This window comes from Rhinichthys klamathensis, unplaced genomic scaffold, assembly GCF_029890125.1.
Source record: "Rhinichthys klamathensis goyatoka isolate OS25496 unplaced genomic scaffold, OSU_Roscu_1.1 h1tg000277l_1, whole genome shotgun sequence".
Lineage (NCBI taxonomy): Eukaryota > Metazoa > Chordata > Actinopteri > Cypriniformes > Leuciscidae > Rhinichthys > Rhinichthys klamathensis.
In genome coordinates this window covers 286470-314032 of record NW_026606796.1, presented here as the reverse complement: position 1 = coordinate 314032, position 27563 = coordinate 286470, and the positions used below count along the sequence as shown (strand labels likewise).

The following is a 27563-nucleotide window of genomic DNA, read 5'->3' as shown; positions in this document are numbered from 1 at the left end:
GGAAAATAATGAACTTTATCACAATATGCAAATTTTTTGAGAAGGACCTGTATATTGTATGCAAATTTGTGTGTGTGTGTGTATATACCGTATACAAATTTGTATGTATATACACACACGTGTACAAATTTGTATACTGTATATACACACAGAATAGAAAACGTTAAAGTTTATAGTTTTATCAGTCTTGCATTAAAAAAATGGAAATTAATGACTTGATTATAATTTTTTCATTTTAATCCCCTTTAAACGCCATATATACAGAAGACTCCAGAAGTTTAAAAACATTGGACCATTGTACAATATATCTACAAGTTTATAATCACAGTTTCACTCACTATACAATCAAGCAGAGCACAGGTTACAGACCATAAACAGAATCAACACGTAATTTTTTTCTTTTTCTCATCAGTTTCAATTCACCATTCACAAACATACATACTTCAAGAGATCTTTCTTCTATTTTGAGACATTAAATAAATTATGAATGTAAAGTACACTGATAAATTATCAACAGATTAGTGAGTCTTCATTTCGCCATTAAGGGCTGTGTGTAAATGCTTATTTTTCTGCTAGCATTGCATAATTTCCCTCATCCTGCTTTTTCCAGAATGTGTGCAATGTGTTTGGGATTTGGGAGTACTGAAAGCTACAATACAGGCTCTCAAGTTGGAACAGCTGATATGACCTTGACAAGCTTATATCGCAGTGTGCCATGTTATTATAAACCCTTTATCACAGTGTATGGCATGATTTTACTTTCAATAGCGACTCAAGCGGGAGAAAACCCAGTGAGAATGGCACTAAAATGGTTGGTAAACTGGCTGAGATCTGCCAATCAATGCATGTCTGTCTTTTACAAGCTCTAAAGGTGAAAGTGAAAAATCCATCAGCTGCATCCGATGGTGCAATTCCTTATCATGCACCCCTGAAAGAAGGGACGGAGTCGGAAGCAGAACAGCGAAGTCTCAAGCAGTCGCAATTCATGGGTAGGAATGGATTCAGCTCTGCACGATGTTGCGTGCCATATGGTTACATCACCACGGAACTGGATGCTAACGGGATATTTTGCAGGAGTCTTAGATGGGACGCCGGCCAGGGCGATTACAGCTCAGTCAAACAAACAAAAAGGGGGGTTAAAATTGCACTTTTGCCCTTAATATTTCCAATGTCTCCTTCATTTCATGGGGATGTTACACTCTACGTCTCTTTGGGGAGCAACCGGCTTTTCAAAAGCAGCTTTGCAACGTCATACAAAGAAAAGAAAAAAAAAGATGGAACATAAAACAGTAACAAGCTTGTTTCTACAGAAAACATACAAGCCGAGGTAGAAGGGGGGAAAGAAGATGGGAGGAAAAATAACAATATTTAATTACAACTCAATCCAGATAAAACAAACTGATAGTAAAAATGCAAGCTCCCTTAAGACTAGCCCAAGATGGATCAACATTTTTAAGATGAAGTTAATCATTCTGATTAATGTTTTTAACTTCATAATGAGACAGAGCAAGAGCTGTACTTTTTGGCATGGCCCTTCTCGCCTAAGTGCTTTATGAGAGATAATGCTATCCGGGCGTAGCGGTAACCTAGCAGCAGCGCGAACGGGGAATGTTGCCCACTCTCTTGGGTCAGAGCGTGTGGGATTACATACAAGGGTCCTTTTCATTACATAATACATTCATTAATTGGCACGTTTGCATGAGGGGGAAATGAGAGCGGGGAGGAGCAGCCATTAACCTGCGGCGTCGTGAATAGAGGAAAAGCCTCTGAAAGCCTCTAAAGAGCTGCAGAATCCGCAGCTCTCCATTAGTCCAGCGCATTTTGTTCTTCAAAAAGAGCGTGGGGTCACATTTATGAGAATAGTCATTCATCTACCCAACTTCATACACCAGGTCGTTGGATATAGGACTGCGATTCTGCTCTGAACCTGATGAACTTGACTCATCAAGGCACAGGTGAGCCGGCTACATCACAGAGGACGGTGAAGAGAGGAACGTTGGATGTTGGGCACGATGTGAAGAAACGTGAGCACAGACTCTTGGTAACCTCTGTGCTTTTCATTCATTTGTCACGCGAGTATCTCTGGCGCAGTTCAGTCCTCACCGCAAACTGTGCTTCCAGTGTATGTTTCAGACTGAACTTGTCTGATGAAATGAGAACCGTTTTGTTCTCAAGCGTTTTGTAACGGGCTCAGTTGAACAGCGTGTGCTGTTTACTGTAACAGCCTTCCCCTCAGCTGACTTCACTTCCTTCCGGCTGTATCATCCGGCACCCTTTGCTGCTTGATTAGTCGTTCGATCTCCGAACCCAGCGTCTGGAGATTTTCCTGTAGAGAGAGAAACAAATCAGACTGCTGTGAGGACTACTGCTATTATTTACATTGCCATTCAGTGTATTCATATACAAGCAGAGCAAAAAGCCTGTAAGCTCGGATAACCAGGCAATTCCAGGCTGTTTTGCTTTGAAACGGTCTGATTTCCTGCTCATCTCACGATAAGACCGTAATCCTGCCATTGTGCCTTGAATGGAGCTCTGCGTTCCCCTTGTGCCCTGTCCTCATAACATACTTTATTAATTTCTCTGATCTCCCAGCTGATGTGCTCCCTCATAGAGGACAGCTGCTGGCCCTGCTGTGACCTGGATGTGGCTCTATAACCGAGAACTGGTCACTGTCAGCATGGAAATTTGCCCAATTACTGAACAGTCATCCATCACCACCAAATTTGCTTTTCTTCTGATAGCCATCACCAGGAATCCAGTTACAAAGACGCTTAGTTTAAAAATTGTAATTACATCAGCGGATGCCATTGTGGAACTCAACACTAACATCAATATACCAACACCTAGTTTGGCTATATATGGTCACACTATTGCAAATGCAAAAACAAATGCAATCTGTGAAAAGTTGGGTTTAAAACGCATAGAGACCCCATGAAATCGCTTGATGAGTAGGGCTGTCAAGTCTATTCACATTTATTTATATAGCGCTTTTTACAATACAGATTGTTTCAAAGCAGCTGTGATGGTGGCAGTTTTTCTATTTTCCCACAAGATGTGTCATATATAGCCAACCGCTCTGCACTTTGAGAGGGATGTGGGGCACGAGCAGGAAAGAGACCATCTCTTTTTAATATATTCATGTTTTCTCCTGATGTTCCAAAGCAACTGACACTTTTTGTAACAGGTCTGAAGAACAAATTTTATCTTCCACAGAGTCAAGACATTTAGGCTATGTTTGATTTTGCGTTGACAATGAAAGCTAAACTAAAATCACCGGTGTGACACATTAAAGGGCTAATTGGGATGCACAATATTTTGGCGCCATATCAGTTATTGGCCGATATTAAAGATTTATTGGTATCGGACCGGTCAATATTGGATATTTTACATTTATATTATCTTTGCTGTCATACGTTAATCTTTTGTTAATCAAAAAAAAAAAAAAAAACATTATACAGCTGCAAGCAGTGATGACGGGTCAGTGGCTTTAGGGAAACTGTGCATAGTAAGCAAAATACATTTAAAGCGGGGAGATATAAAAGAAGTGTCAAATTTGTTTGAATACGTCACATTTACTGCAGCAGCTGATGCCACTATGACCACGAACCACAACAGCCACATCCATGAGATCCCTTATATTCAGATGAATTTCATGTCATAGGTCAATATCAAGTGAGTGAGAAGGCAACAGACATGGGATTTGTCGATGTCAGTGCGTTACCCCTGTCAGTGTTACCGTTGGTCGCCACTTGTTTTCAGGAGTTCAATGTTCAATCAGCGTTTGCCAGATAGGGGAATGTCTGAGAAGTGACATTCTGATGATTGGTTGGTGCCCATCGGTGCAGTGTGAATTGGCCTTAACAGACAAGCCACAAAACTCCCTTTTTGATTTCATTGGGGTCTTTAATGGGCATGGGTGGCTGTCACTGCTGTGGACGGTGGCTCATACCTTCAGCGTGATGTTTTTGAGCAGGGTGTCCTCTAACACAGCCTGGAGTTTGCGGTTGATTTCCAGCGAGAGGTCGAGAGTGAGGCCGCTGTCGGCGGGGTGGGAGGTGTACAGCGATGCCATGATGCCTCCCCTCCGGATCAAGTGAGCTTTGTTTAAGTCTGAGGCTTCTGTAGACAGAGCTCCAGTCTCTTCTCTGAGCACGTAACTTTGGATAATCCTGCAGGAAACACAACGTTTTTCACAGCAATTTTAAGTGTCAATGAAACCTCAAGCCATAAAGGCCACTGTCACATAGTTATCCTCAGTGAGAAAGTAAAAGGTGACGAACCTGGGGACAGAGGAGGAAAAGACCCCATTACCCATATCTACATCATCAGTGTCTTTCTCTGTCCCTCTCTTTCACTCTGGATGATAAATGCGTTTAGAAGATTAGAAGGCTTTGCACAGCTAAATCTCAGCCGGTCACTGTCTCATAAGATTTATTTAATGTGACACTCATTTCCTTAAAATAGCTTTTCATGTCATTTTCACTTTTGCAGGAATACTTCTTTGGGGGGAAAAAATCCATAAGCCGGTTTTAATTAGTAAATGAATATAGTGGTCGAGTACATAAAGGACAAGCTTCTTTATTTTGATGTCAGGCTTAAAGGCTTTCTGGTTAAAGGCTTTTCATGAAAAAAAGTCTAAAAAAGATTGGTTCTCAATTAATTAAATTAAAATGGAAATAGCGGTATGGCCTTGCGTAAAAAAAAAACTTAGCGAGGGTAGACATCATGTAACGTTACCTGAATGAAAACAAGGTTCAGAGAGATAAAGATCAAAGTATGCCAGAGTATAGAAAAGAAATGACAGCATTTCACCAAATTTGGAATTGGGATTATTATATACCAGTAATATATATATATATATATATATATATATATATATATATATATATATATATATATATTCGTACCGGTATATTCAGAAATCATTCTAATATGATGACTTGATGCTCAAGAAACATTTATGATTATTATCAATGTTGAAAACAGTTTTTTAAATTTTTATTTCAGGATTCTTTGATAAATAGAAAGTTCAAAAGAACAGCATTTATTTAAAAAAGAATCTTTTCTAACATTATAAATGTCTTTACTGTAACTCAATTTAGTGATCAATTTAACTCATCCTTGATGAATAAAAAGTATTGATTTCTTTTATTTCTTTCCCCCAAAAATAAAATATAAATTCTTACTGACCCCAAACTTTTGAAGGGTAGTGTTTAATGTTACAAAAGCTTTCTATTTCAGATAAATGCTGTTCTTTGGAACTTTCTATTCATCAAAGAATCCTGAAATAAAAATGTAAAAAAAAACTGTTTTCAACATTGATAATAATCATAAATGTTTCTTGAGCATCAAATCATCATATTAGAATGATTTCTTAAGGATCATGTGACACTGAAGACTGGAGTAATGATGCTGAAAATTCAGCTTTGATCACAGGAATAAATTACACTTCAGAAAACAGCTGTTTTAAATTGTAATAATATTTAACAATATTACTGTTTTTGTTGGTATTTTTAATCAAATAAATGCAGCCTTGGTGAGCAGAAGAGACTTCTTTTAAAAACATTAAAAATATTACCGATCTAAAACCTTTGACCAGTAGTCTATATCCAAAATTTCAATCCTTAATTAATGTAATATTATCTTTTATTTTGTACTGAGACCCAGAAACAGACATGAGAAATCAAGAGAACTTTATACCCAGTGTTTTAGAGATCTTAAAAAGCTTTAAAAAAAAACACAATTCAGTTTTAAGTGCTTCAATTTTAACCACAGTGGCGAGCAGATGGAAATCATAAGTAATTATCATCTCCCTCACTATTGTTGTGTTGAATAAAAAATGGAGAAGGAAAAAAAAACCCTGTAGTTTTCATTAAAGGATGATGTTGTGATGCACATTTATCTTTCAGTCTTTGCGAGAGAGTTCTTTCTTCCACGACCACCATTTAAAATCTATTTTCTCTGCAGTGACGCACAGCCCAAATAAAGGCAGAATTCGATTCTAATGGTTTCTTCAGAGCACTGCTCGAGACAAAGACATTAGAGGATGTAAGACTAAAGGTCTCTGCCTGAGAGCAAAAAAAAAAAAAACAACTATATAAGTGCTTTCTGTATTAATGAATTCACTCTCATTTCACTGTCTGATTCTGAAATGAACACACTAGGGCATCTATACCAAAACAACTTTTAAAACAGGGATTTTTTTTCTACCCTGATAAAATGTTACAAAGCATTTATTTATCAGAGTGACAGGAAAGAAACTAGGGAAATGCTTTGGAAAAACAAAATTTCTGTGATGTGCTGATGCCACAAAAAGGACAAACACACATACTATACGTAGTTGTACACATAGACGCACACAACAGAAAGAACAAATAAAAACGAACAACTCACCTCTCACTAATATGGGGTCCAAATGGACCCCAACTCCATAAGGTTAGTATTTAACAAAACGAAACAAAAGCAAATTAAAAAGCTGCCCCTAGCTAAACATTTTGCATGCACATACAGACACATGTAACTGCAATTCATTATAACCTTTTTTCTAGTGGCAATCCTACCACATCCACTTTACTGCCATTCTGACTTTTATAATACAGAACAGTGGAGAAATGACAGTAAATTTGAGGGAAAGAGAGAAAGAATTGGATCGGAACATGACCCAGGCTGGACAACAGCACAACAGCTGTACCACAGCTCTGAGACCATTCTGAATTTTGATTTGCAGACCAATTTGTTCGAAACAGATGACAGTTTTAGCTAAAGCGCAGTAGCATGGCCTGATTCTCACAGCCTAGAGGCTGAAAGAGCAAAAGATAGGCAGCAGGAACATCAGAAGAGTATAGAAAAACAGACACGAGCCATAGGACGAGATAAAGAGAGTCAGGCTTTGGCAGTCTGTTCGTCTTCATTCGAGGAATCAAAAGACGAAATGTGAATCTTTATGTTTATTTTATGAGGATTGTGAATTTCTAGCACTACAACTGAACCATGACTAAAGATGAGAGCTCATGATCATATCAAATCAAAGATAAATCTAGACAGCATATTCTCATTTCAATCAAGATACATGGGTCAAAATGGGTCAAAAATACCCAAATCATTAACCAGCCTTTCCCGTCAGATTACATTTCATACATTAAAATCTTGAACTACATTATTAAATTTGCTGAAAGTGAAAATGCAGCTTGCCTGTGCAAAACTCACCGCCACAATGCTGGTGTTCACCTGACAATATTGCCATGACTTTCAATGTCCCAATGATATTCTGGTCCTTTGACACTACTGGAGTCCCCAGGGATGCAACGTCAAACCGAGGGGTTCAGAGTCTGAACATTCAATCGTTTTTTTCACACACATTTCATCATCCGCTGGACAAATATCTAAAAAAGTAATAGCAAACCTCTCCACACCAAGCCATATGATTTGTTCATGCTAAAGTTTAATCCTTAAAGAAATGGTTCACTTCAAAAAGAAAAATCTGACATGATTTACTCACCCTCAAGTTGTTTCAAACCTGTATGAATTTCTTTCTTCTGTTGAACACAAAAGGAAGATATTTTAAAGAATGTCAGAAACCAAACAGTTGATGGACCCCATTGCCTTCCATAGTATTTATTTTTTCCTACTATGGAAGTAAATAGGGTACATCAACTGTTTGGTTACTGACATTCTTCAAAATATCTTCCTTTTGTGTTCAGCAGAAGAAAGAAATTCATACAGGTCTGAAACAACTTGAGGGTGAGTAAATGATGACATCATTTTCATTTTGAAGTGAACTATTCCTTTAAGGTTAGAGGTTTGTTGAAATGTAGCAAGCAAAGCACTACTAAATATAGTAATAATTTATGCACCAATCCAATAAAAATTATTCACATGCAAGTCCAACGGCACTTGGTATCAATTCCAGAACACAGCGATTTCCTCTAACCGCCCTTGACGAGTGGCACAGTGACAATACTTAGGTTTAACTCCTTTGATCAATATGGTAATCCTCAGCTAGGTGTAGTCAAGCTGTAAAACCAAGGAGACGTTATTAAATCAATTGCGGTTTTATGATATAATCAATTTCCACTGAGCCTTGAACGATATAACGGCCTGATCTAACCTTCCCGTGTGTCAAAGAATCACTCGAACGGCAACAGTCGATAAACACTGGGAAACATTCCACCGCTTGGCAAACTTGGACTTGTTGAGGAAGCTCAGCTGCACGTAATGGCTAAAGATCAGCTAAGGAGGCTAAATTAAGCCTGACCTCAATGGGATGCGTCTTTGATTAGAACTAATGAATGTGAGTTAGTGCAGGTGGATCGACTCAAGGCCTATCATTATTCAAAAGTGATGGGAAATGGACAGAGATGGCATTTCAGTCCAGGGTGGTGGCGGCAACCCAACTTGCATCCTTCTGCGGCATGTTAAATTATTTATCTCATTCAAAGTCTGATCACGAAAACAAGGCATTCTCGTTCTCCGAGCGCATTCACTTTGTTTTGCAAAAAGATTTTTTTGTTCTGTGGTGGAAATGTGCACCGGCAACCTGATTGCTCATGTATAGGGATGCATATGAATATGTATCAGGCATCATTAGCAACCTTGGTGACGCATCGTTCCCGCAAGAACTGACAGCTATAAATATCACTGCCAAGACCTCTCTGTCAGAAACATCGGTTTGCTCAGTGTGTGTGTGTGTGTGTGTGTGTGTGTGAAAGAAAAAGATGAATGTCTGCCAGATCCCCTTTCGCAATGAAAGTCAGACGTACAAGACACAAGCCTAGGTCAGGAAGCCGTAGACAAATAAACAAAAGGAAAAAAACCAACAAAACAAAAATAGGCAGAAAAACAAGAGAAAGAGAGGATGCAAAAGAGGGACAATGACCAGCCGAATTCGACCAAACGGAAAGGAGGGGCGGCAGTGATAAATTCTCTACACCAAAAGCTCAGAGCTATTCTACAGTGGCATCAAAAATATTTGGACACTGCAATATTAAAACTGCCTGATTATCACAGTGTTAGATATTTAACACACAACATGGCCAAACGTATGCTCTAATTAACAGGTTTGGCTATTTCAGTCAATTTTGTGAGGACAAATTTGTGCTGTTCATTTAAAATAAATACCATGCGGTTTTGATATTTTATCAGACATTCATACATTTTTCATTGTGGCTGAAGTGTCCAAATGTTTTTTTGGAGCCATTGTATCCTTCTACATTATTATTTTTCTATTAAACTCATGGCTTCTCTTTGGTGTCCTCCCTGACAACTTTGTATAAACGAATGTCAATGTAAACTAGACAGCTACAGGATCATTTGTAAATGTCAAAATAAACATTGGGAGCCACAGAGTTTTTCTCCATTGTCTTTCATCTTCCATTCTGTCTTTTTCACTTTCACTCACTTTGTCTTTTTCCTGATCTCCTCCACCAGTTGTTTGATGTGGTCCTCCATGAATTCAATCTTTTCGTTCTTACGAGCATGTGCTTTCTGCAGCCGCACGATACGCTCCACCAGCACAGCTTTGTCCACCTCGGGGAAGCTGTCCACCACTACCACCGATGAACCGGACTGATTCTCCGGAGAGCGATCATCCATACTGCTACCACGTGCGTTTAGAGAGCCTGAAAGTGAGAGATTCAAACCATTGTGCAGTAGCAGTCACACGATACAACAATAAACAACACAGGAAGGCAACTTAGTACTAAGATTAGAGGAATACTCTGGGTTCAAAACAAGTTAAGCTTTATCCACAAATGCTGCTGGTAATTTCGATCACCTCAAATTCATTTTGACTCATTCCTCAGCCTTTAAAAAAAAAAGAAAAAAATTGCAGGTTACAGTAACACACTTACAGGAAAGTAAACCAGGTCAGCATTCCAGAGGGTTTAAAAGAAGAAATGTGAAGATCAGTTTTGTGTTAAAGCATTTACAAGATTTATTTAGAAAAGATTGAATAAAAACTTCACATATCCACTGTTAGTGTGTTACTGTACTGTTATTTTAGCTTTTTGGCTTCTCTTTTGTCAAATGAGGTTGATGTGACCTAATCTGTACTGAACCAGAAAAATTACACACACACACACATATTTTTTGTTTTTGAAAAGTCTCTTACGCTCACCAAAGCTACATTTATTTGAACATTAATACAGTAAAAACAATATTGAGCAATACTTTTCTATTTTAATATCCACCTTTTTCCTGAGTAAACGATGAGCGCTGCCATGAGGAATTCCAACTTCCGTTTAGATGGTGTCCTGTTCCGGTCTCCATAGGAACACATTGTCAAAACGGGGTAAAAAGAGCGTCTGAATTAACTAAACAGAAACTTTTTGAACATTACTAAAAAATAAAAATGTGCGTAGGGTTAAGCTGTGCTGTTGTTGGCTGCTACATAACAGCAATAAACTGAAGAAATTTTTGGGAAGTACGTGTATTGAGCACCAGCGAATCTGAAAATAATGTCCGTATACAGGTAAATGTCAAGAGAAAACGAGCAAGGCTTGCGGCACTAAAGTTAAAATACTACCCAAAGAGGGTATATGTGTGCTCTATTCATTTTGATGACAAAATCCCACGAACTTCATCCCGATTGGGAGCTGCATGTAGGATATGAGCGCTCATGTTATCAGTGCATCAGCTAATATCGGACAGTTTCGTGTCATCTACGCACTCAATAAATGATGAGTGAGGCGTTGACAAAAGACAGCCATTGCTACACTGTAAAGTGATGGCACAGTGGAGCCATGTGCTTTTTAAACCCTTTTCATAGGTTTAACATTACATTATCAGCTCGGAAAATACGCTAATTTGACAGCGTCATTCCAGTACGAGTCAGGCGAGACTTTTAAGTTCAGAAAAAGGTGGATACATGAACCTTCATGATAACATATCTATTCATAGTTAGCTCTTTCAAGAATATAATACGTTAAAAGACCCTATTTCATGTTGATTATGCATTTTAATGGATTATGCTCTTTAAATGTGCAGACATAAATAGGTATTATAATGTATAATAACTCTGCTTTAGGGCTACCCCGAATAAAGATTTTTCTAGTCGACTAGTAGTCGTTCATTTAAGCCATTAGTCGACTAATCGCACGTTTATATTAATTTAATTACTTAAATATATACTGATGAGAATACTAAACCATAATGAGTGTTAAATATAGGCGTAATATGTCTATTCCGCGCTCAAGCGTACGAATAAACAAAGCTTGCCGCAAAGCACCGGCAAATTATGAATGTGTGGGGACAAAATAGCAAGGAGACATTTTAATTATTTATTAATAAACTAGTGTTTTCTGAGTCAGTCCGAGTAGCCTATACGCTGAGTTTGTTCATTTATGTGACGCACTGCAGTTCAGGGAGACCGAGACGGCAGAAAGCGCATCCTGTTTGTTTTCTTTATTTTACAAAATCACAACGTTTTCTTGCTATTGTGAGTTTACACCAATAAAAGTAGACCCTTTACAGTTTCGAAAGATGTATTGTATGACCAAAAATGACGGAGTAGTTTAAGTTGTTGTCAGGTAAAAATGCAAGTGATCCTCCAGGTGCCTCCATGTCGTACAGTAAAGCGCGCTATACTTTAGCTTCCTTCCACACTCTGCACAAACACTTGGATATGCACCTTAAAGCGCATATTTATCTAGGTTATCGTAAGAGCGAGCAGCCAGGGTCCGAAATTAACTTTTTGGCTCACCTGCCATGGGGACTGGTAGATGAAAAAATCCACCAGCCAAGCATATTTTTTACCGGCCAAAATAATAAACAGCCTTTTGTGTCACATATACATTAATTTATATATATAGGCTATATTTAAACATTTTTGTCATATTTCTGGTCTATTATTTTCCATTTTTACTTTTATTTACACACATATTACACAATTTACACACATATTACACAATTTACACACATTAAAATAATATTTTTGTGGTGGTGCCTATGAAAATAGTTCTGTACAAACTAAATGTATTAATTGTATATTTAATAAAATATATGCAATAATAATATATTATAATTATTTCAAAAAAAAATTTAGTTTAACTCTGCCTAATTTTATTTTTTATAATTACTCACTCTGACTGATCCGATCAGTAACTGATGGACTGGAAAATCAGTTGTTTTAACCATTCATTCAAATGAATCGGTTCAAAGGAGTCATTAGTTCGCGAATTGGACGTCATTATCGGATGTGTTCGCGTTGTGTGATTATCCCGGCAGCTAGGACATCCCACAAGATTTGTGTCAACACAGAAAACATTTCATCACTGGATCGTTTTTTTTCGTTTATTTAAAGTGTGGTTTATGTCAGCTGAATGTGCGGAACGCTTTTCAGAGAAGATAAGGTATTTTAGCACAATTCACATCCAGCGGTAATTCAGGAAAAAATATATCCGAATGCTCCACATGAAACTATGGTCTTCCGACCTTTTACCATCGATTTATTTTGATTAATATGTGCCAGGGAGAGAGAGCAAGACAGCGCTTAGGAGACGGTGAAGCCTTGTTTATACTTTCGCCTGGATCCGAAGAGAAAGAGTGCGCGTGCGCGACCGGGGCTCTCTCTCTCTCTCTCTCTCTCTCTGCTCGTTCTTCAGTTGCGCCCTGTCACAAGCACTACTGTCGTCTACATTACTCACCGATCAAATAAGACCATGGCGGGACAAAAAAATTCGCTTTGGAGCAGAAGCATCGATAAGAGGACTCGTTAACGTTAACTCGTTACATTATTATTTTGGTATGAACATTCACCCGCCAGTGGGGCGGATAGCCTTTTGAGATTTACTCGCCAAACGGAAAATCTAACTTACCCGCATTTGGCGCTTGGCGGGTGTTAATTTCGGACCCTGCGAGCAGCCATGTAAAGTTGCTACTTACATGTTTCAAATGATAAGCCATATTTGGATGGATGGATGATAGGCGAACGTTTGGATTTCCTGCCCGACATACTGTAATTACCACAAGGACCAGGCGTTAACAATCTGTCCCTCACGGACTGAGTGACTTCGCCACTTCCTTTTTTCTTCTGCGACTACCGACTAATCCTCTTCTAATCGACTAACGTTTAGTAGACTATTAGGGGCAGCCCTACTCTGCTTACAACTATTTATGAAAATATATAGTGGATAAAGTCTGTTGTAATTAAGAAAGAGACCTATGAGCAAGAGGCCTAGAAATTAGCAATGGTGAACAAGGCATTATGAATACTTTTATAATGCATTATATATTGGCCACAGGTAAAGTGTTACCAAAATAGGGTATTTAGGGGGAAAAAAGATAAAAATGACAGTGTGTGTTGCTCTCAACATCTCTAATGAAGTGTTAAATGGATGTACCTGAGGAACTGGAGCGGCTGCCCATACTGCTGCCCTCTCGATCACATCCTCCATTCTCCACCTGATCCAGCTTCTTACGAGCTACACAAAGGCACAAACACACAATGAGTTCTCTCATTCTCTTACAGTGACGAACACACACTCCTGGTAGAGACTGACACCTCAGTATCAGTAATGAGCCGATGACTGAGTGCTTGTACCGCTCAGTGCCTCATTCTAGCGCTGCACCTGCTGAGGGGGGTTATGACTAACCATAAAACTCCCACCCGCTGGGCACATCTGTAGCGTCCATCAAATATGTAGAATTAAGTTTCACATTTAACATGCAGACCTTGAGAAAGTTTTTGAAGATCACGGGGACCCAAATGGGAGAAGGAAAAAATAGATTTGTTTAAAAATACCGTCACATACTGTATGCCTCCTCCGACACTAAAAGAGAGTCCCAAGGCGCACGTTCTTCTCCCTTGCCCTCCCCTCCTCGTCTCTCCTCTCAAAGAAGAGATGCTATGAAACAGTCTTGTGCCCTAACCTAGGCTTTCCTGCGGCTACAGGCAGGCACAGATACATAAACTCAATCTGTCTGCAATGAACGTCAGTCTGCCCCACCGAGAGCGTCAATATGCCTTGATAATTACTAACAGTGCCTGTGGGCTCCTGGGAGCATAGAGAAGTAACTCACTGAGAGCCTATTAAAACAACACATCGAATTCTAGTTAAGACATCTACACACAGAGGAGATAAACAATATGAGAGGGGAACGATATAGCCTCTTTTCAGAATTGTGTTATGATTTGTTACTTTTTTTTTTTTTTTCATTTTGTATTAAAAACATTGGCATCAGTGGTTCTTAACCAGGGGGCAAAAAATGCGTTGTGGGGTTGTTCTGATAGAATAGACCGCAAGGGAAAAAAAAACAATGCTAAGAAAAACTAAACTTACAATTGTGCATATCAAGGATAGAAAAATAAATAAGCTTTTAAAAGTAAGAGGAATGCTTCCCATATTGACGTCAAAGGCCATGTGTCCAATTCTATGGTATTTTGGCAAGAGTTGCTTGGTACAAGCGAGCCAAATTAAGAAGATGCCAGCTTGGACCTGTTGTGTGACATGTCCTCATCCTCAAAAAACATGAACAAAACTATGCAACAGACCAAGACTACATTAAATACTGGTTTACGTGTTAAATGGTCATGGATTTAAATAATTTAGCATATTATTGTATTTATACAGTTCATTCTGATATTAACAAATTACAGTTTTTTTTAATTATTTAAGGTGATTTTGGTACAATAAAGAAATGTGATAATTTTGGTGGCAAGCGTTAAAAAAACAGTTTCATGCTTTATGTCATTAGTTTTCATGTGATGTCACATCCTTATAGGATCCCCACTTAGATGGCAAACCAAGGGTTTCCACCATTGCCCGACAGTTATTTTTATCAGGTTTGTACTGACCTGAGAAAATTCAGTTTACACCTTATTGATGATGCATACTTCATGCAAGCAGATGAACCCAGAATATAAACACAGTGCACAAAGTTTCCCATTAAGCATTTTTCCATAGAAAACCATTATAAAGAAAAGCTTGTTTTGTAAAAGCACCTGTCTGCGTTTGAGGTCTTGTTGCATTTCTCACTATTTCTGGCCTCTAAACATAAATCAATGCCTGAAAATAAATGTAAATGAAAAGTTATGTAAATGAAAAATAAAAAAGGACATTCATTATTTGAGCTGCTAACCCTGCGTGAGCTGCTTGGTGAGGTCTTTGATGTTGGCCGTCTGTTTTCTCTTCTGAGTGACCAGTTCGTCTCGTAATTCCTCCATGCGTGTCTTTAGTTGTGATGTCTCCGTCTGCAGCGACATTCTCTCCGTCTGCAACGCCAAAACTTCCTCCTGTCTCTGTTGCGCCTCTCTCTTCAACCTTTCAGTCTAAAAAAAACAGACAAACTGAATAATGCCTCAAAGTCTAAATGATTAAAAGTTGCGTGTGTGTCTTTTAAGGAGTTGCTACAATTAAACTGGCCAATCAATACACTTAAATACCATGATGTTTGATATCAAACTAGTTCACAGTGTTGGGATGCAACTAACCAAAAGTAGCAGTTATGTGACAATATCCTGGCTATTTTCAATAATAGTGTAGGTTTTCCAGTAACAAACAAACAAGCTATTTATTCCAACAAGAAAGCAGCGTAGTTGCTAGTGTTGTTGAGAAATCTCATTTGTTTTATTGGAATGGTTCATTTTAATATACGAGATCATAATCATTTAATTAGTCTCATCACTCAGTAGTGTTCCTGTGCAGCCTTTTACAGCACCTTTTGTGTATCTAATAAGTATTTAATTAAATTTTGTTGTTTAGAATTTTTTTCACTTCAGATAAAAATTTGCATTTTTATAATATATTGCATTTAGTTTAAAATTGCGTTTAAGTTTTATGCTCAAGGTTTATGCTTTACCCCAATTAAAGGTGCAGTAACTGATTTCTGAGAAACACTGTTGAAATTTGAAATCAACCCCAAAAAAACCCCACAACCCTCCCTTGACTGCTCTTTAGGGATGCACGATATAGGATTTTGGCCGATATTCGATATGCCGATATTTTCAGACTAATTTTGCCCGATGCCGATACCGATACCGATATATTTGTGTGTGTTTTTTAAGTGCAAAAAAAGCTTATTAAAGCTTCTATTAAAGTTCTCAGTCAAGAGCAGTGAGTGATTTCCTCTTTGTGTTTTGTTGTTTTATTAACATTAACGAGATAGTTCTCCCCAAAATTTAAATTGTCATAATTTACTCTCTCAAGTTTCTTTCTTCTGTTAAAATTATAAAAGTTATTTGGAAGAATGTGGCTAACCAAACAGTTGCTGTACTTCAGTGACTTCCATAGTATATTTAAGCACAAGAAAGAAATGAATACAGGTTTGGAACAACATTAGAGTGAGTAAATAATGACAGAATTTTTATTTCTGGGTGCAGTATCTCTTTAAGGACAAGCGGCAGCATATTATACTGTCTCTTTAAGAACTGCACGCGACGCGTCTAACATACACGCATTTGACAAGCAGATTTTCTCTGTTTGCTTTCACTTTAGACATAACCAACTTTGTTTATGTAAACCGTGTGTGTATTTGACAGTATCAGCGCAATAAGACTCGAAAGATTAGTCCAGTATGCAGACTCTGTGACAGGCTTGTAGTTCCTGTGAGCATCGGGTGTAACGCGCTCAGAAAAGCGGATGTTAGAACAGCGCATCAGCACGTGAATGATATGTTTACCTAGCAAGACTTTGACGCACATGCAAATAATGAACTTTTGTGAATTGCGGTGTCCCGTGACCGTGAGTGTAACTCTACCTCTGCGTTTACATGTGATGTAAATGTACGTCGCGTTGTACAGTATGTTGAGATGAAGGCGCCAGAACTGAACTGATACTATGATTTTTCTTCAAAAGCAGATCGTGGAGACATTTTAATCGTCCACGATCAAAAACCGTGAGACGCACACCCCTAGTTGGAAGTTTAAGTTGCTGGCGCTCATGCTTCGTTCGCGTCACGTGCGCATAGGAAACACGCCACCCTATCGGCAAGGCTCATCGGCAGAAATATTCATATCGGCCGATGATGGTCATTTTAAGCTTTTATCGGCCGATACCGATGTTGTCCCGATATCATCGTGCATCCCTATCTTCCCCCCAAAAATGCAAACATGCAATGCAAGAGTGGATGTCTCTTTATCATAGCTGAAGCGAAGCAAAATAATGCTTTACAAAAAATGAAGTGAAGATAACGCAAGAACGACAATGAAGAACAAAAAAATTTACACATTACACAAGATATGGTCGCCAGCAGCACACTAGCTCCAGACAAAAAAAATCCACTCCAAATGGTCCCGTTACTATAGCTAATATTACAATACCATATCTTGGTTCTGTGAAACAAATCAAAACCAATGTTTCTCACGTATGGAGCAGAAACAACGCAACCTGGGTCTGTTTTCAGGCCTTCCCCGCTTAGGTCTGTTCAGCGCTGGAAAGCTTTTCTAATATTAACGTGGGTCCTAAAGCTCTTGCCTGATCATAACCCTTCTTTTCCAGTAATATTCCTCTGACCTTTTCTCTTTTGTAATGTCTCCCAGCCATCTCTCTTTCTACAGTCTTTCTTGAAATCATGAGTTGATACACCCCCCTTACTGCTGATTGGGTACAAGTGTGTTGTGGTGATCAGTCCGATTTACTTTCAACAGCGTTTCTCAGAAATCGCTTACTGCACTTTTAAGATCCTTAATGTTTGTGTGCCAAAAAAATATTGCTTTGATTTTTAAAATAGTGCCTTGTATTGTAGTCAACTACTTTGAGGGTGGGTTTACGGTCATTTAACTACTTTTAATTACAGGTAGCTTGTTACTTGGCATTATACGGTTTCTAAGAAATCTCCCCAACACTTATATACATACAATCGTCTTACCATTTCAGAGAGGGATCTCTCGGTCTCCTCTAGTTTGCTGTGCAGCTCTCTGGAGCTGTTGTTCAATCTGTCCAGCTGGGCCTGTAAGCTGTTGTTCTCAGACTGGAGCTGAGCATTTTTACTGGTCAATTTCTCAGTGAAGCCCAGTAGCTCTGCCTCTCTCGTCCTGCTGCCTTCAATGTCCCTCAGCAGGTCAGTTATCTGAGAGTTCAGATTCTCCACCTCCTCCCGCAAGGATGCAATTTCCTGATCATCCCTGAGAAAAACACGCACACGTCAGACACGAGGACCAACACGTGTACAGATCGTGCTATTTAAAGGCACACTGTGGAACTTTTCAACCTTTATAATATATTACCAAAACCCATTGAGATGGTACATCGACTTACAATAGGTTGAATGACACGTCTGCCGAAGCCTAAAGGTGTCTGTATCGCTTTTACCAGCACTATGTAACTTCGGGTTTCGGGTAGGAACCCGAGCACAAAAAGAACTACAAAATTCGACCGCTTTACGGCATACGTCACTTCCCCCACCACCCCAACTTCCTCAAATTCTAACGTGAGAGCTCAACTCGCGTTTGATTGCTGGCGTCTGTATGTTGTCGTCATGGCTGAATCAACAGCTACTCGGAAGAAAGCAAAGATTTTGTCAGAGGAGACCAAAAGAAGAAAAAGGGAGAGTTTAAAATAAACATCGGCATATAGGTGTATATATAATGTAATATTTACTGCGAATTCGTGTAACAAAACTGATATAAGTCACAACATACTGCCGTATACAAATGTAAATGTTTTTTTTTTTCCTTTCAGCTCATATATGTTTGTATTTGTGTAAAAGGCAAAACAAACTGAAGACTACAAATAACGGAAATATGTAGTGAGTTATATCAGTTTTGTTACACGATTTCCCGACTACTCGATTTCATCTCCAACCCATTGCAAAGAGATCCTGAAGACGTTAATTGTTTACTTCAGGTGTGTTTGATTAGGGTTGGAGATGAACTGTGCAGGACAGATGATCGGCAGGAGCAGGATTGGGCAACCCTTGTCGATGCGACTTACCTGATCAGACATTGTTTTCTGCGTATGCTACTTTTATTCAATTTGTTTTCTTTATAGGATTTATATTATTAATCTTATATTTATATTATTATTTTGGTCAGTAGTGAATCGATTAACTTTCTCCAACATACAAATCAAATGCCGTCTGCACACACAAAGACACTGGAGGTTGACCGGTTGACTGTTTGTTGACTTTTGCGACAATGCTGCGGCGCTTGTGGCCTCTAGGGGCACTAGACGTGAAAATTACAGGTCGAGCGCACCCTAGTGGCCAAAAATTCCACAGTGTGCCTTTAAAGTCCCTGTAAAGTCAAAATTAAGTATGTGTTTTGAGTTTGTCACACCACAGAAAAATGTGTTATTAGTCACCCAGCCAAATTTGAATGATAAAAAAAGCCAGCAAGTACATAAAATAAGCTATCAAAATCTTGAAAAAATGAGCAGTAATCTCTGCTCTCAAACGCTGGGGGCGTGTCCACTGGCTGCGCTGAAACCACGCCCACTCGCGGGAAAGCTTAAGCTGCCGTCGACTCGCCACACTCAACTCTACAGCCGGAATGGATGCTCGCACGGTGGGCACGCACTGCCGAATGGCACCAGTTGTCGGCGCGACGGGAGGATGAAGGCTGAGGCGGGAGTCGGTTCGGCCCCATTCACCAGTAACAGCGGATTATCAGTGAATCCCAGACAGTTATCTCCGACGAAAGTTTATAAAACTATCCCGTGTAAAATGATCACTTACAGAGGCGGGTTTTGGCGGTGATCCTCAGCTCTCCATCAAAGGTGGCTCTTCACAAAATTAATCCACTTCTTCTTGATGTAATCGTTTTTCGGAAATTAAAATAAGGACACCGATCTGTTTTGTACGTGATCCGGTGATCGCATCCAGGTAGTACGCATTTCCGTGACGAAGGCATAGCTAGTAGCTAGCAATCTGTAGGCTGTGTTACTAATAATAGTACTGACAGTAACTCGCGATTGAGCGGCAAACTGATGTGAATGTGCTCTATAATATTGTTAGGAGCGGCCAGCCTCAGTGGCCTCAGTGCGTCATCAAGTAGGGGCGTGTCCAGGAGCTCAAGGGCTCCAGTGCGTCATCGAGCCCTGTTTTAGCCCCGCCCAGAAAATCCGGAAAATAGCAATGGTGAAAAACTGTTTAACGGTCTAACTCCACAATTCAGTACTTCACAGTTCACAGTCTTTGTAATATGTTTTAGCAATACATTTCTAACATTTATAATGTGTTTAGAATTTTTTTTTGAAATTGCCTTTACAGGGACTTTAAGCGTTTTCCACCCTTGGCTAGTTTCAGAATAAAGGTGTACCAGCATTCCCACCGGACCAAATGACTGCATAGGCTATAAAAGTACCCGACTGAAGGGTCTAAATTAATGTACTAAAGACGAGGTCTATCATTCTTGGGAATACAAATAACTCATCTGCAATGCAGAGTTTTAAAATAAGCTCAAAATAAGAATAAGCTAATACAGCTGACTGACACGTTTACGTGCCTACCAGAAGTGAAATGAGAGCAGGCCCTGTGAGGCGGCCACAGAAGTATGAATTATTCTGTCAGTGCTGCAGGGGCCCGTGTGATCACGCTACTGTGGATTCACATCCACCTGCAGTTCCTGCATCAACAGGGTCCACCGACTGCTGGGAGATCACTCAAGGTCAGGACGCTGTACTGATGCTCCATGTTCAATAGAAGCACGGCAAAATTAACAGTCTAAGGATCAGAGAGTCGGATGCAAATGCTATTCAATCATGCAAATACGAATAAAGTCTGTAGTGTTGGCTGGACTATAATAGACCTTAATGAGAGTAGAACGCATATTAATATCGACGTGAACAAAAACGAGGCTGAGGAAAGGGAGTACAGTCCATTGGTATGGTGTATTGAATTCTATATTTTCAGTTTTCTTTTTAATTTCTGTTTTAGTATTTTTTGTGTGCTTTTGTCTTGTTCGCTTTTTATATTTCAATTTTTTTCCATTTAATTTATTGTTATTTCAGTTTTAGTTTAAGTAATTTTAAAATATTTATTTTATTTCAGTTCCCTGAGCAACATTTGTAATCTTTGCATTTTCTTAGGCCTTTATCTAACATTTTTATTTTGTTTCATTTCATTTCAGCTTTATTTCAATTAACAAAAATATTTTTTTAATATAGTTTTCATTAACATTTGCAAGACTAGGGTAATCTACTTAATATGTCATATAGTTGTCTTTGTTCTTCATTTTATTAATGATTTTTTTTTTTTTTTTTTTTTTTTAATACAAGGCTTTATAACATGGTTTTAATTCTTTATTTATTCTTTACTTTATTAAATTAACAAAGGACAATTAATAATATATTTTATACATCTTAATGATAATTTCAACATGCAAGTAATTACTTAATTATATATATTTTATATATTATATATAATTTATATGTTCATTTTATTTCATTCATCGGTTTTGTTTTTCTATTATACTATAATTATTTTTATTTATTTATATGAACAAACAAGAATTACTACCAATGAACTAGTATATTTAGTAAGTACATTTATTAATGTAGTATAAATATACTACATTTATAAATAAACAATAGCCTAGGTTAATAAATGCTGTAAAAAGTGTTCATTGATTTCAATTTGTTAATTTAATTTGCATTAATACTACATTTCTAAAATAGTTATAATGATTGTTTCAATAGCAAATTATGTTTACTTTGCATTAAAACTGGTATCAGGAATTGTGAAACATAACTGGTATTGTGACAACTCTAGCCTCGACAAATGGATCCAATTTCATGGCCTAAAAAATGAGTCCTGAATATCAGATCTGAAAGGCAAATTGGAATTGGGTGCAGTGCAGTGCTACAAAGTTTAGGCTCGATGAGCTTGTAGTTGAGTAAATAATACATATGATATAGTTAGTGGTAGGAGGCTATTGGCACGAGTGTTCAGACCTCTGGTGCTGCTCCTCTAGTCTAGTGATGGCAGAGAGTTTTTCCCTCTGGTTCTGGATCTCAGCCTTCTGTCTGTTAATGATCTCTCTGTATTTGCAGAGTTCGTCTTCCCAGCGGGGCCGTTCATCCTCCAGACACTTAACCTGAGGGCCAGAGAGAGTGCCAAAGCATAAGATTAATGTACTTTTATAGTGTCATTTCAAAGAGTTATTTTTAGAAATGAGTTTCCACCTTGGTCCGGAGGGTGGTCAGTTCATCCATGCCTTCTTTAAAAGTCCTCTTCAGATCCTCCAACTCCTTAATCTTAGCCTTGTGCATCTGCCAATCAAACAAAATGACCATGAAAAACCCCTCTTTCAAACATCCACCCATTGTTCATTATTGTAATCACAATCAGCAGAGGACGCCTGCTAGGCAACACTGTTAATAATGCTAATGAGAATGCAAATGCAAGCACTATTTCTTGCACAGGGGCGACTCATTGATAAGGGAGCACACACTCTCATTTTCGGCCTCGGGTACTAATGACGCTTGGTGAATGGAGGCTCATTTACTCATAAATGCATTTAAAAGCAGGTGGCAAAGTGCCATAAGGACCAAGCGGCATATCTCAGAAAAGCAGTGGCAGAACAGCTAAAAGAAGCAAACCAAAAGATATACGAGGTGTAACAACATGAACAAACACTCATCCCCAAAAGCTGTAAAATAGACTTTATGAGGCCTCTGTGCCCTAGTGAAGCACATTACTCAAATATGAATTGGGAAATTTATATCATTATCGCTTGAAGTAAATATACAGCTCCTAGTAGGCAAGACTGTACTGATATCAATCAAACTTTCTGGATTTGTGCTCTTAAAATGAATTATACTGAAGGGAATCGGAGTGTAAATGAAGTGAAACTGCACCTCTAGATGGTCTGTCTGCTCTTGTTTTTGCTTCTCCAGCTCTCCTTTGGTCTCTCGTAGTTTTGCATCCAATTCATTTGACTTAATCTCCTCAGATTCCTGCAGGAGTCAGAGAGGGAGGTTTGAAGTTTGTAACAAGCCACAGAAATTGCAAATTAGCTTATCTCCCCCTAAATGAAGATAAGCCACACAAATTATGTTGAGCGGAGAACTAAAGCAACCATTTTTTAATAAATTATAGCAGAATACACTGCTTGAAATGCACATCTCCAACTCATTACAGATAACATACAAAAGGTTTTGCAGTCTACATGCAGGGCAAATATTTGTATATGGTGCCCTCTAGTGGTCAGAACTGATCTCATGTCATAAGAAAACACTACCTGGTACGTGCGGATCATGTCCTGGCAGTTTTTGCGAATCTGTTCAGTCTCTTCTTTAGCTTGAGTGAGCTTGGCGGTCGTTTCTCTTAATCTGTCTTTTGTTTCCTGTTATTGAAGTGACATCTCAATAAAGTGAAATCAGCAATACAGTGTTGTTAATGTTAACTAAAATGAAAACTAAAATAATTTTCGGTAATTTAAATCAAGCTAAAATATAATAAAATATAAATATTAGATGAAAAAAACGTTTTTAGTAAGCCGAAGAAAAAAGAAAAAAAGACAAAAAAAGAAAAAAAAAAGAAAAGAAAAAAGACAAAAGCACGAAATCCTAAAACTCTCTTATAACTATCAACACTTAAATAACTATCGATTCTGTTTACATTATAATTAATTACACTGGAATCGTTGGAATCACTTTCAGAGCAATTTTTACTTGAACTTTAAGTCCTTATTTTACAATGTTCTCTGGTTTACCTTGTGAGCATCCGTTTCACTCTTCAGTTTGTTCTGAGCCCACTTTACTTTGATGACGTGAGAATTGATATCTTCCTTGACTTTCTCCAGTTCACGGGAAAGTCTCGTCACCTCATTCTCCTACAGAAGCGTAATCAAAGACAAACACTCCTGAGAACATACATAATCAATGCATACTGTAGATTCACACACCACATAAAGCATCAAAATAAACTATTTCTTAATGTATGACCTTGGCATCATAGAGCTGCTGCAGGCGTCCTTTTTCCTGGGCCAGCGCGTTTCCTCGTCGGGCCTGCTTGTCTACTTCTGTTGTGGCCTCCCGTAACTTCTTCTCCAGCTGTTCCTTCTCCCTCCGCAGGTCCAGCGCTTCCTTTTCACCTCGAACATACTTCATCACCATTGTCTCCTTCTCCTGACGTGCCTCCTCACATTTCTTATTGGCCTGGGATGAGCAAAACATACATGTAAACACATGAACACGCACTGTTTACGGATCATGTGAGATCTGAAACCTTAAAAGCCTGGTTACCCGCACAAATATTAGTGGTTGACCGATATATTGCCAAGGCCGGTATATCAGCCGATATTGGCATTCTTAATTATCGGCATTGGCCGAGAGGTTTTTCTGTTTGGCCAATGTGTCTTATTTTGACAGCATGTGGGACTTTAATTTTGTCAGCGCGAGCGTCAGATCTCCCATTCTCCTCCTTCATTAGTTTGCTGTCTCTTTTTAGCAGTTCTGTCAAATAAATTATTAGACAGAGCTGTAAAAGAAAGTAAACATATTACCAGATTAATGAGTGCACTGGTTACACGGTTTACTTCCTTTTTATTCATACTTTTAACAGTTTCATATTTGTGAAAAATACTATAACAGGATAAAATCTGTTAATTTTACAGATTTATTTTTTTATCAAGTTCTATGATAAATCTTCTATTTCTAAAGTTCTATTTATTTCCAATTAAGTAAATATTATGTAGAATTGTAATGCATGTGTTCAGATTTATTTTTTTATCAAGTTCTATGATAAATCTTCTATTTCTAAAGTTCTATTTATTTCCAATTAAGTAAATATTATGTAGAAATGTAATGCATGTGTTTTTACCATCTATAAATGTATCGGATTTATAATCAGACATTGGCCAACCATCTCTCTAAGATATTGGCATCAGCCATAAAAAAAAAATCAATATCGGTCGACCACTATCAAATATACACTAACTATGATAACTTCTATGATTTATCATAGTTGATGTTTCCAAAGGCAGTGAAAGAGCAAAAGAGAGGCCCTCACACTTGACTGAGGAGTTTACATGAGAGAGAGGAGCTGTTTGAACAAGTCCTGCCAAACCAAACACAACTCTCTTTCCATATTTTGTGCAAATTTTGTGTGACGTTAGTTCTCAATATCTGAATGCTGGACTTCACATTTAGCTGCCGTTGAGTGGGATTATAAAAGGATGAGGACAAATGCAAATGGAAATGAACAAAACGCACAACGACCCTCCTTCAGTTTGTGCAAACATGATATCACTGTAAGACTGATGTGATTTCATTTTAAAGATGCTTAGAGACAGACTGAAAACTGTTTAAATATATTTAAGAGGGTTCTTATGCAGGGAGGGATTTGTTTGGACTGTCTCCATGGCGATGACCTCTCACCTGTTCAAGCCTATAGGCAATCTCCCTCTGCATCTGCTGGATGGCATTCTTAGCAGCCTGATCCTGGTGAACCAGTTTGTCTCTAGAGTCTTTTAGTTCCTTCATTAGTTCCTCCACCCGGCTTTCAAACTGGTAAAACAAGAGAGACAATCAGTTAAAATGTCATGACTGCAGTAACCATAAACATATTCATCATGACAACAACAGAGACAGCGCTGACAGACAGTAGACAGATCAAAGTTTACACGCCCAGTGAGTGAAATATGACTAAATATAGGCTACACTGGTGGTCAAAAGTTTGAAATCATTAAGATGATCCTTCAGAAATCATTCTAATATGCTGATTTGGTGCTCAAAAACCTTTCCAGTAATCAATGTTTCCACAGAAATACTAAGCAGTAAAATCTGTTTTCAACATTGATACTAATAAGATTTATTATTAATGATTGAGCACCAATAACAATTGATAATAATCTAGCACTAACTTAGCAAATTAGAATTATTCTGAAGGATCATGTGACTGAAGACTGGAGCAATGATGCTGAAAATTCAGCTTTACCATCACAGGAATAAATTACATTTTAAAAGATAATCAAATAGAAAACAGTTATTTGAAAATGCAATAATATTTCACAACATTACTGTATGTTTGATCAAACAAATTTAGCCTTGAATTGAGCAGAAGAGACTTCTTTCAAAAACAATAAAAAAAATTTAACTATTGCAAAATTTTGACATAACATGGCATCTTCATTTAAATGTCAAGTTCCGGACTGCTTATTCCAATATTAATTTGAATATATTTTCATAAGTGACTGAAAGGCTCCATTCAGGGTTTTGAAAAATAAATGCTTCTCTTTCTGACAACCACATGTTAAGTTTTCACAGTGCTGCTATTGAATGAAAAGTAAAGAGACAGGCAAGATTTCATTCAGAGGAAGCGATTGTCTGTGCGCCTATGTGGAGAAACCATGACCAAAAAACACGCACAATAGTTTCACGTCATTACTGCAACACTTAATTACGGCTTCTCGACCTGTCCCCTCCAGGCCGCTCTGTTTGATTTGTGTTATTACCCTCTATGACAGGGGGCTGTTTCAGATTGAACTGAACTACAGACTCTCTTAGCCTGGAGTCTCTCTCAAACAAACCCGCTTTTCCAGTATCAGATGAAAGCTCTTCAGCAAACAAGTGTTCTCTAATCAGTGCAAACGGGACAGTCATGGTTGTCCATCCAGATCCTGAAGATAATATAATGCCCTTGAGCACAACATACCTAAAATCTGGAAAAGCTGGAAATTAAATTGTAACATGAGTGCATGGATATACACTACAGAGTCAGTAAGATTTATTTTTAAAGAAATCAATACTTTAATTTAGCAAGGGTGCGTTAAATTGATCTAAAGAGACAGTAAAGACATTTGTAACATTACAAAAGTGTGCCATTTCAAGTAAAAGCTGTTCTTTTGAACTTTCTATCCATCCAAGAATCCTGAAAAAAGTATCCCATTTTACACAAAAATATTAAGCAACACATTTTCAACATTGATAATAATAATAAATGTTGCTTGAGCACCAAATCAGCATTATTTCTAGAGGATCATGTGACACTGAAGACTGGAGTAATGATGCTTAAATTCAGCTTTCCCATCATTACATGAATAAATTCAATTGAAATAGAAAAGTTTAATAACGCCAGCTGCCTTCTCACTCTCTTCTCTCCGACAGCAAAGTGAAACGCACCCGCCTCCTGTCACTCACTCCTCATTCGCTCCCATTAAAATAGTGCTTGTATTATGTATAATTTTACTAATTCCAGCAGGTTTCACGCCAGAGACTATTTACATAGAGACATGCCACTTCCCCAATCCTTAATACAACTATATAGGGAAAACCCATAACGCCAAAGATGGCGGTTGTATGCACATGCCCCGCCCCTCCCGCTGTAAAGCTAATCGTCTGCTTTTAACAGTCAAGCCGGGAAACATATAAGCCTATCGTCTGGTTCCACCGACGCATGCGCACAGTTGAGGTTTGCGACAGCGGAAAATATGTTACTGTTTGAAAGTGAGGCAGATTTGATGTGTTAGTTGTGTAAATATCAGACATCCCAAGTCTCCCGGAAGTTCCGGGAGTCTCCCGCAGATTGATAGCGGCTCCCTGATGACCGCAAATTAGTTCAAATCTGCCGGAATCTAGAGCGAGCGAGCAGTAGCGCGCGCACGACAGAGAGCGAGAGAACCCTTGCGCATGCGCAGTAAAAGTATAACCTGTGGGGAAAAAGGCGTTTTAAACCTTATTTTGGGGTAA

At 38.3% G+C, this 27563-nt stretch overlaps 1 protein-coding gene across 3 annotated transcripts in view; it reads right to left on the bottom strand.

Annotated features, from left to right (window-relative positions):
• Positions 1-219: 219 nt before the first annotated feature.
• The window catches only part of ccdc186 (coiled-coil domain-containing protein 186), a 32969-nt gene continuing 5625 nt past the window's right edge, over positions 220-27563 (bottom strand). The window contains exons 4-17 of one of the 3 annotated variants that reach the window (XM_056268936.1): positions 25254-25382; positions 23820-24032; positions 23588-23707; positions 23114-23218; positions 22731-22829; positions 22056-22142; positions 21825-21967; positions 17803-18058; positions 15076-15265; positions 13338-13418; positions 10188-10250; positions 9398-9617; positions 3950-4169; positions 220-2326 (exon numbers count right to left, since the gene is read on the bottom strand). In XM_056268936.1, the coding sequence (XP_056124911.1) occupies positions 2243-2326; positions 3950-4169; positions 9398-9617; positions 10188-10250; positions 13338-13418; positions 15076-15265; positions 17803-18058; positions 21825-21967; positions 22056-22142; positions 22731-22829; positions 23114-23218; positions 23588-23707; positions 23820-24032; positions 25254-25382 (2010 nt within the window). In that variant the 3' untranslated portion in view covers positions 220-2242. Of the gene's footprint in view, positions 2327-3949; positions 4170-9397; positions 9618-10187; positions 10261-13337; positions 13419-15075; positions 15266-17802; positions 18059-21824; positions 21968-22055; positions 22143-22730; positions 22830-23113; positions 23219-23587; positions 23708-23819; positions 24033-25253; positions 25383-27563 lie in introns of those variants that run through there. The other 2 variants (XM_056268937.1, XM_056268938.1) reach the window with 2 other exon arrangements.